Raw genomic sequence first — 10,912 nt, forward strand, 5'->3', positions numbered from 1 at the left:
CATCCAATGCAGAAAAAAGAAGGAAAAGAGAATGAATGAACATCATCTCATCTCAATCATGCATAACACCATACTGGAATGCTGAGACATTATTCGAGCGAGAGGAATACAAGTTAATCTGTGCTGGAAAAGAAACATAACTTGGAGGAAACTAAAAACAAAAGGATCTGCGCCTTCTAAGGGTTAGTTATTCTCCAGGCACAATACAGAGCATTTTCCAGTTACCAAAATTGCGTGCGTCTAGCGAGAAAAAGAACCAGAAAAACTAAACGAAGAATTTACAGAACAGGATCAAACAGTTGTTGCAGTGCATCGCGTGCAAGATGCGGCAAAACAGAAACAAAAACAAACAAACTGCGTCTTCGGCTCCTCTTAGGCAACGCAGTTCTCTTCCCGAAAAACGTAGTATGAAAAAACAGAGACGGCCAACACTAGGAGAACCAATGAAATATACTTCCAGCTCGTTTGCATCGGTTCGATATTCGTCACTGCCTCGAGCTTCGACTCTTCGCTTGCAGAGTCTTCTGCGGAAAGAGTAGTCTCGATTTCCGACTTGGGAACAGGCACAGCTCCAGCTGACTTCACCTAATCACATTAAATCCAGTTTAAGTGCTTCAGAAAAGGGAATTGGCTAAATTGCACCGCGCGGGCCAGAACTTTTGGCAAAGTTTTCTTTGTTCCTTGAAATTCTAAGTTGGATACTGATTACTGAACGAACACCCCAAACTTAACAACAGAAGTTTTTCACTTTAGTCTTTGTATTTATTTACTGTTACAACAAAATCTGTGGCCTGCCACCGGTGCAGCTGTACGTCCACATGTGATGCATCCGTTGACCCTCCTCAATCCCATCTTGTAATAATTAGAAAGTTTGACAGTTGGATTGAAAGCATAAGATGGACGAACGGTCGACGAATTTTTCGTGCACAGACATAGGATGCACGAGTGGGCAATAACTTTTGGCCTTCAGGTCTTCAAATTGTATTAGATGAAAAGGAAACATACATGATTATGTGTGTGCATGTTATGCATATACAAACACATGCACAAGCTTCTGCGCACGTTTCTGTATAAGTATGCAAATGTACACATGGTCTGTCTACTGTGGATAACATATTTCTCCAGAGGCAAACAAATATTGGCATACTAGTCATTGTCATATTTCATAATAATTAAATCTTACGATATCATTCACATATTTAAATTATCAAAAATATATCAATGGTCAAAAGAAATTGGGGAATTTTAAGTGGTAACAGTAGTACTTAAATTTCATTATAAGAATAAATCAAGGGACGAGCAACAGCACCAACCTGAACATCTGTAGAAGAAGATTCTGTCGAAGCTTCCTCAGGTGCTTCGGCAGAACCAAGTCCAGCTTGAATCTCATTTTCCTTTTCGCCTACAGTGCTACCTGCGTATTCATTTTGCTTGCATTTTTCCGCAAGGATTTTGTTCTTTTTGGTCAATGCAGAGATCTGCAGGTGAAAATAGACAACAAATGTTATGACTCAGGAGGAAATGGTATTCAATACACACAATTTGAAATCTGCCAAAGATAAACAAGTGTTTTTGGCCACTTTATGGTATAACACAAGTGTTTTAAGACTTAAAAAGGATATGCTTTATAATATCACACAAGAAAGACTAGAGAAGAAACACATGCTATTTTGCTAGTTATAACTGGTGCAAGGACTGCCACACAGATTAAAGTTCATTAGTCGATATGAAGATAAAAATAAGTGCAAAAGAAACAGTAAGAGAATTATTAATCGATGAATGTTTGTCCTTACTTCATTCCTTCCTAATAACCAGATTCATATGATAAGTTTATCTTCGAAGGCCTTACATTGTTCATCTCATATTCTCATATGTTGTCTTGCTTATTGTTCATTTCTGTTCTCCAATTCTAAAAGTTTTCAAAATGTGTTACTTTTCTTTTGCACTGTCTTAATCCACAAGGTGAACACATAATTAGTTTATCACATTGAAAAGTATCATGCAGGAAGGTTTACCATCATTTTCATCCAGTTTCACATATGTGCATGTCTGAATTGAATAGTTGTATAACCTGGTACCATATCCCAAATAAAAGTGAACATCTATGAAAAGCTATCGATGGGATCTTCGGCAAAATTAGTGCAACAACAAGAGTCACGTTTATTTATTTTCTTTACACCTATGTAAGTCCAATTAACTAAAATGGGTTCTCGAAGCATACTTGCTTGGTTTGCAGTGTAAGAAAATGGATAACTGCTCTGACTTTTTTTTTTTTATATATATATATTCTATGTATGTGATACATGACATATAACATTATAACTATTATACGTTATGAATATATATAATATTTCCAGTATCTATATGATATGTATAAATTATATAACAATATATATACATACATAGCATATCCTATTATATATGTGCATCATAATATTACATATCGGTATACATTATATTTAATACACATGTATATGACATTTAGATAACATGAAAAAACATTTACAATATAGTTCTATTATAAGAAATGGTGAAGCCTTCATGTGACCCATTAGGAAAGTGAGGTGAAACCTGAGCAACATTGGAAAAATCATGCACTGTGGTTAAGGTCACAGAACTTTTCAATTCAGCTGGCAAAAAGCTAAAACATGAGAGGGGCCATTTTCTGGCAAATCTGGAAAGAGTCTTATGCGGAAAACCCCTTTACACAGAGCCACATGCTTGGAAAACTGATTTTTAGCCTAAAGACTCTTTCCTGGCGTATTCTCTATCCAACCAAATACATCCTAATGCAAATCCCAAGATAAAAGATTTAATGATGAAGTGAAAAAATATACCTGTAAATAAAGACGTTCTCTTTCCAGTGCTAGTTTTGTGACTAGGTCAGCGATAACTTTTGTTCTAATACCTATGTCTTTGGCACTGGACACTTTTGCATGTTCAGCTTGACGCAAAGAGTTCTCTAAGATTTCGATCCTACTCCTTAGAAAACAAAGTTCTTCATTAAGCTCCAAATTGGTTTCAGTCAACAGACTGCACTTAGATTCAGCACTCTCCGCCCTAGTTTCAGCTTTTGAAACCTTTCCTTTAAGGTCTTCAATCATATGTTCCATATCAGCCATTGTTGACTTGAGCAGGTTCTGTTGTTCCACAATGGCCTCCACAGAAGCTTTCGCATGCTCTAGCTGCGTATCTGATTCCTTGAGCTTCCTCTCTAAGAAGCTGGCTTTTTCTGATCCACGACTTTTAAAGACATTTAACTCTTCAGCAAGCTCCATGTTAGCTTTCGTCAACTCTGTAGATTTTGCTTCCGCACCTTCAGCCCTGCTCTCTGTTTTCGAAGCATTTTGCTTAAGACCTTCAATGATACTTTCTAGCACACTTAGTTTAGAATGCAGATTGTTTTGCTTTTCCTGACTCGCTTCAACGGAGGCCTTCGCCAATTGTAATTGGACATCTGATTCCTTTAACTGTTCCTCAAGCACTAAAACTTTCTCCCTCAAAGTCAAGACCTCTGAATTTGCAGCCATCCATTTATCCTCAGCTTCTTTAAGGCTGGCTTTTAGATCATTTTCTTGCAAGAGTATACTGTCATCACAATCCGCACAATTCATCTCTTCTTGTAGCTTGGACCTCACCTCGCTTTCTCGACGTAACGAAGCATTCAGACTGAATTGAACGGCATTGAGTTTCCCTGCAAACTCTTTCGAAACTCCTAGAAGCAACTCAGCAGCATTGTCAGCCTCAAACAATCTTTCCATAATCGTTTCGATTGAGTCTTCCAGACAGTACGATTCTTGTTCTGCCTGATGCAACTTTAATTTGAGTTCCTCCTCGATAGATCTTGATTCAGAGAGCTTCTTTTCAAGATCCAGCTCCCTTGCCAAGGATTTCTCTAACATCTGTAGAACATGTCTTTGCTGATCTGTAGTCTGCATCGTCCACTTGGTATTCTTGGGTGCACGATCACCATTTTCAGTTATCCCATCTTCACCAGCCCCTGCTAAATTACATGTAACAGAAACAGGAGTATTATACACCTATATCCTCAATGCCAATATAACTTTAAGAAAAAGCAATTTATCTAAAACTTACAGCATTTGTTCCGAACAAAATATTGGGCGCTTTCAAATTTAACTGATTCTTTCCTAATATCAGCGACCAAGTCTCGAAACTGCTTCAAGGAAATTTCAGCATCATGCAACTTCACTTCCATTTTCCTTGAAGATTCTGCATGAGAAACTTTTTGGCGGGCATCCACGATTTCCATTTGAAGAGATGTCATAAAGTTGTCTAACTCTTTAACCTCAGAGTCTAAAAATCCAGATAATATGTCAAATTCAAAAGCCTTCTCTACTGAATCATTCAATACACAGTCATCCTCGAAATTAATAGACTCAATATCACTTGCTCTACCAGCAACTTCCAACAGAAGTATCTCCAAGTTTAGCAACTTCTCAGAAGAGTATGCAAGTTCAAGTTCCACTCTTGTTAAAATTTCCATAGCAGTTCCTTCCCAATTACATCTCTCCCCATTTGGTGGTGCTTTGTTTTGATAAAATTCATCCTCGTGATCCTCATCAACAGACATGATGTTACTTTTGCTTCCTGCATTTTGGGATGGCCAAATGTTGTAATCCATCAGAGAAATTGTGAATAGCATTTCCGTATGAAATTCAGTTAGCAAAATGTTCTAAAGGCAAGAAAAAAAAACAAAAACAAAAGAAGATCAGAAAGATTTTAGGTGCAAGGCTAGGGTGCTTTCAACAGCTCTGACACCTTCGTGCTGCCAACTTTAAATTTGATCCTAGGGTATCCAATGGCCATGACATTAGGCTTGACCTAGGGTATTTGAAATTTCTAGGAAACAAAAATCATGATCTTTTGACATTCTCTAACTAAAGAATAGTGGCCCTGAAATGGACAATTTTAATGGCTCTTGGTTTGGGTAAGGTGCTTGTTCACCTGAACAATTTAGAACAACCCAAACGAGCAGAATTTTTTTAAGATAATTATTTAGTTGTGTAGTTAAAATCAGTGACTATGATTTTCAAATCAAGAATGTTACCATCTATTTACTCATCTAAATTTAAACATCAGTTCCTTGATTTACACCATCCACTTCGTAACTGATGCACCATAGAAATATTTTAGAAAAACGTGCTTTTTGGTTACTAGAAGCTCAAACACTCTAGATCAGATCTATAGGTATGGATCTATGATACGATGCCTGAACATCAGATTGAAGGTGAAAGCACAAGGGTCTTGATTCTTCGAAAAGCACCCCAACCTATATCTCTGTATCTGTATTGTAATAAAACTAACGTAGCTCTGTCATAATAAACTGAATGAAAAACTATATCATGAGTGAAGGAGCGAGCAAACACAATAGTTAGCAAGAGATTTGCAAGTCAAAAGTTCAATAAAATTATCATATGCTTGGCTGATTTTTTGCATAGATATATGAGTAATCTAGTAAGCCTCTATCTATTTCAAGTACATATTTGATGGTAACTTTGTGAATCTTTCAAAAACTTCTTGGAGTACTATGTTTAGGAACTTCATATCGCATTGTGACAGCAGATCAACAAACTACAAGAGATTATGAAACTTCTGTTTGGGAATGACATATTCTGCAAAACCATCAAGAAGTGATAACAACATTATTCCAATATCCTTGCACACTGCAAAGTCAAGTCAAGAGTCATTTAAACCATCATATACCACTATATGGTGGAAGTGGACAACAAGTATGAACAGCACATCAACATGGCCCCCTTGTGTTAACATAAGTGGGATGATACTCAACAGGTATTCCTCCAAAAGAGCTCTTTCCAAGTCAGGCTTTGTCTACTGCTTCCCCAGCTCCTCAAGGAAGGAGAGCCAAAAGTGATTTAGAAAGAACCCAAGAAGCCAGAAAAATTAATACTTTCAACCATCCTATGGCTTCCCAAACAATTAAAAGAACAAAATAAATAAAACAAGAAAACGAAACACTCAACAACTATATTACATACTAAAAGTTCACTACGAGTGGAAAATATGCCAAATCACCCCAAACTCTCGTACAGTTCCAAAGCACCATCCCCTATCTCGAAGTTACCAAAAGAATGATAAAATGAAAATACAAAAATAAAATAAATCAATAACAAGAACAAATATTTGCGAAATTTCAACCAACCACCTAGAATTGTACAAATCGTTAGTACGTAATTGTCAAATGACACATAAAATTCTAGATCTTTGATCAAACTCTTCTTCTTTTAAACATCTACACAAATTTAGCAATGATGATATAACAGCAGAAGTTGCACAACACCACAAAATTGGGGTTATTGGTCTAAAATTGGTAACCGGCATGTTGGGACTTTTCCGAATTAATTTGGTGCAAGATGGGAATACAAACTGTTTGAATAATTGAGTTCAAAAGGATTCTTATTCTGGTCAGATGTCCTTTTTTATCAATTAATTGAATTATGATAACAACAAATAAAACAATTACATTTTGGTACTCATTGGCAAGCAAACACATCTGTTCAACTAATCTGATGCTTAATTATAAATAAAGGTCCAAATTAAATACACAGCCAAACTAACACTTGTCTAGGTTACAACTTTTGAGTTCTAACCTGGAATTACATCTAAGTATCTAACATTGCAAACTTATTAATGATTCTATACCCTAAACCAATATCGCTTTTCTCTAAGTCACGCTTTGCCTCGTCTTAAGAACCATAAAGCATGACTAACCATCCCCTCTCAATCACTTACAACTAACCAATCCGGCTACAAATCTTTACACAACATAAGTGACCTCCTCATCCATCTTCCACCCCTTAGTAACAGCAACTCATGCACAGATTTATGAATTTTAGTTGATAACTCCCCCACTAGTTGATTTCATTAACTATTGTCAAATCCAGTTGATGTGCCTGCTTGCTAGTGCCCTTTTTTCTTTTTTTAAGAAGTTCTGGTTTAGAACAGTAGATTGCAGAAAAACCAAAAAACAAACATTATGTCATTTGCAATAATAAGAGTTAAACGAAACGTAATGTTGGATAATTACTACTAGATTAGATACTAGCACCCCTAGAAACTAGGAGATCAAGAGTAAAACAGAAATGATCAGCGAGTGGAGAAACAGGTCAAAAATAGACAGAAAGATCGAGATATGAAATCCATATTTCACTCATCCATTAACTTTAGGAATTGAAATTTCTTTTTTCCTGCTCTTGACCATATCAATTGGATGATATGATCGGAACTTCTGACCCGCCCCCACTTCCCCCTCAAAATAAGTCCATTAATCATTATTTCCGAAACCACTGATGAAGCTAGAGGATCTCTGCACCTTGATGTTATATTATTAACTAGAATTACCTAAGATTACAAAGACACTTCCATGCACTGCTGATTAAAAATAAGATAACTTAGAACTCAGCAATTTTTTACTCAAATACACTCAATCGTGCAATAATTGCTCGAATAAGAAAGATCTTTCACAATTAAAACCCTCGTACGCCAATAATTTTCATACCTAACCCAAAATCCTCGCAAATTAACGACGAAAAAAACTGACTCAAATCGCAGCATCTAAAACCTCACAAATGAGTCGTCAAAACAAATAAATATAAATTACAAAAACCCCAGTAAATGGAGCTGATCACCCACCCACTCTCAAATACCCAGATCGATTTGATCAAAACAAAACAACAACAACAACAACAACAACAACAACAACAACAACGAGTAACTGTAGCTACGATTTCCGAGCAACAAACACGAGAGATTGTTCGATCAAAGCGCACCTCGACGAACCGATTCAGGGAAGGATTGGAGCGGGGAGGTGTCGATTAAGGGTGGGAAGAGGAGAGGCGATTTAGGGCTAGGGTTTTGTGAGGGGGCGGGAGAGAGGGGGAAAGGAAACGGTGGGTCACCGTGGCTGTGTACGCTCGCTCGGTGTCGGGAGGGGAGAGGTCGGTCGGTTTTAGTCGGTGGATGGTTCGACCGGACCGGGGTTCCGGTTCAGTCCGGTTCGGAAAGTTGTGTCTTGGCCAAATTACACTTCGGTCCTCAAACGATAAGCTCGTAACATTTTGGTCCTCAAACTTTAGATTTTTTTTTTTCTTTTTGGGGGTAAACTTTAGATACCACCCTTTCGAGCTTTCTCACTTTAGTACTTTGTAATTTAAAGTGTATCAAATTAGTATCTTGTGATTTTATTTTTATTTTTTCGTCAGTTTCTCCGTGAATACTTCATTTAATTATATAAAAAAAACTTTAAATACTCTATCTAGATTTATCGAATAGTACTCTTTAGTTTTAACTTTCTCACTGATTTAACGAAAAAAATTAGTGGAATTGATAATAAAAAGATAAATATAAAATCATAGAGTAGTAAATTGATACACTTTAAACCATAGGGTACTAAAGTAAGAAAATATAAAACCACGGGGATTGTATTTGAAGTTTTAATATACAATATAGTTTGATATATAGATTTTAATATACAATATGGTTTGATATATGGTAAAGAAAAATGATTGTTTTGGGTTCGTTTTTTCTGCTTCAAATTTGAATTTTAAATTTTTGGTCGGATTCATTTTGTATATAGATTTTCAAAGCCGATCAGGCTCAGGTTTGAGTTCAGCTTGCAGCTTTTGATTGTCGGGTTCGAGTTCAGGTTCAGATTTATGAAATTGCTGTGAATGTGATCCCATTGACATCCCTACTCACATTTATCCGAAGATTGACATTTTCAATTTTCGGACGAGTAGAGGGTAGGGTCAAGTTTGCGAAACTCACTAGTTTTTTGCTTTCTGACTTTCTGTCTCCAAACAGTCCCACAGTCTAATTTAATTGATTAGATATTAAGCTGTAGCTAATGTGAGTGGTGTAGCATTTTTATTATTGATGCATCATCTACTACAATACTGCCGCATCCACAAAATGTCACACTTTATCAATTAAATTGCATTGCAGAATTTAACTGTAATAATTCAGAAAGTTCGAGCAAAGATTTATATAAATTAAAGTTAAAGCCAAAATATCACCCGCCTCATCGTTTGAGTACCAAAGTATAATTTAGACTTATGTTTTTCTTAACAATTTCATAAATATTGATATATTTTCCTCTAAAGTCTTAATTATTAAATATATTTTGAAAATTGTGAAATTATCACAGTAAAAATTTAATTATAAAATATATTTCTCTTAAGCATCAAAAATATAATTTTTTTACATAGCATATTATTTCAATATAAAATTATCATATTATCCTTTATTAATACTTTCGCTCGATCATAAGACACAATAAATTGGTTTGGTACACATTTTTTTTTGAAAAATTTCATAGGTACCCTTCCTTTAATATATAATTACACAGAAACTCTTCTAAAAGTGTCGATATCAAAAATACTAATTTTATTTAAATAAATTATCATAAAAATTCATATCCACAACAATCCATCTAAAAATTAAATATAATTATCATTTTGGCCATTATAAATTATCAATAGCTTGCAATAAACTAAAAGATCTTTTTTTTGAAAATATTATAAATACAATTAAATGGATACTAAATAGAAACTAATTAATTACAATAAATTAAACTACACAAATAGTAATAAAAAAAATCACACTAAGGAAACATAAAATGGCTTCACAAAAAAGTATAATATATCTTTTGTTTTATTATTTTTTATTAAGATCAACATGAGATCTATATGATAGTAAATAGAACAAAATAGTAATATACTTAAGTAGACAAAAAAGTGCATTCATAAACTAAATTAAAAAATTGAGTTATTTTTTCATGAGAAATAAATTTATTAGCCTCACATAGAAGTACCACAAAATTATGTATAATTAGATATACCTAGGGGTAAATTAGTCTAAAGCTCTTAATCCATATGATGGAGAGTATATTTATTTTATATAATTTATAACTTACAAATGTAGAGGAACAAATTATTTTTAGATACTATTTTAGTGTAAAATTATCCCCTTTTTTTTTAAAAGACATTTTACTATCTCATGCAAGACAAAAGTTCATTATGCTAATATTGAAGGGGTGGTGCACAGCTGATTTGGTAAACCAGGTCTACTCATAGTGTCCCCATTCAGAGTATTCATTATGCTAATATTTTTGAGGGATGGTGCACCAACTGATTTGGTAAACCCGGTCTACTCAATATAATGTCCCCGTTCAGATAACACCCTCAACCGAGACCACTCACTCTCCTTTTTTCCCTTCTCTCTCCAAACCCCTCTCTCTCTCTCTCTCTCTCTCTCTCTCTCTCTCGATCATCTCCTCATAGGCATTCCACAAACCCTTACAATGCAGCTCGCCACAGCTTCCTCCGCACCTCCTTTCCCCACCCCACTCCCCAAAGCCCTTCCTCGCCCTGCGCCGTCCGCCTCCTCCTCCTCTTCCGCTCGGCTTCGAGCTGCGTCCGTCTCCGGACCGGAGCTCGCGTCCCGCGGCTTCGCGGTGCGGCGCGACGCGGAGGCCTCAGACGTGGCGCCCATAACGACGGTTCGGCGCGCGGGTTCGGCTTCCCCCCGCCGCGACCCCCGCGCACTTCCGCCGCGCCCGTCCGCCGCCGGCGGCGCCGGCGGCGCCGTCGTGTGGTCCGCCCGTCAGCCGTCGCGGTCGGGCGGCGCGCCCGGTGCGTTCGCAGAGCGGCGACGGGGACGGCTGTTTCAACGCGGTGTGTGGAGCGTGGTGTGGAATCCGTCGCAACCAGGGCTGGCCGAGGCCGCGCTCGTGGGGAGCGCGTCGTGGCGAGCTACCGCCGCAAGGCGTCGGCAAACATCGCGCTCTACGCCGAGCCCCGCGTCGTCGGCTCTATACCGCCCCCTGGGCTCGCCGCGGACCCCGACGGGATCCGCGCATGGTCTACTCCCGTAA

The 10,912-nt window shown here is 37.2% G+C and overlaps 2 protein-coding genes across 6 annotated transcripts; one reads left to right on the top strand and one right to left on the bottom strand.

The window, feature by feature from the left end:
* On the bottom strand, nt 29-7,972 carry LOC109720445 (WPP domain-interacting tail-anchored protein 1). 5 transcript variants are annotated; one of them, XM_020247564.1, is made up of 6 exons: nt 7,809-7,972; nt 5,725-5,853; nt 4,096-4,608; nt 2,838-4,003; nt 1,314-1,478; nt 29-585 (listed from the first exon to the last, which is right to left on the bottom strand). In XM_020247564.1, the coding sequence occupies exons 3-6, from the start codon at nt 4,589-4,591 to the stop codon at nt 373-375; spliced, it is 2,040 nt and encodes a 679-aa protein (XP_020103153.1). In that variant the 5' UTR covers nt 4,592-4,608; nt 5,725-5,853; nt 7,809-7,972; the 3' UTR covers nt 29-372. The 5 variants fall into 5 exon arrangements, with proteins under 5 accessions (XP_020103153.1, XP_020103152.1, XP_020103154.1 ...); XM_020247563.1 differs by lacking the exon at nt 5,725-5,853; XM_020247565.1 differs by lacking the exons at nt 5,725-5,853; nt 7,809-7,972 and adding an exon at nt 5,597-5,621.
* LOC109720349 (serotonin N-acetyltransferase 2, chloroplastic-like) lies at nt 10,340-10,912 on the top strand. Its single transcript, XM_020247398.1, has one exon. The coding sequence runs from the start codon at nt 10,340-10,342 to the stop codon at nt 10,910-10,912; it is 573 nt and encodes a 190-aa protein (XP_020102987.1).

The sequence above is a fragment of the Ananas comosus genome, linkage group 14 (assembly GCF_001540865.1).
Source record: "Ananas comosus cultivar F153 linkage group 14, ASM154086v1, whole genome shotgun sequence".
NCBI classification, from domain to species: Eukaryota; Viridiplantae; Streptophyta; class Magnoliopsida; order Poales; family Bromeliaceae; genus Ananas; species Ananas comosus.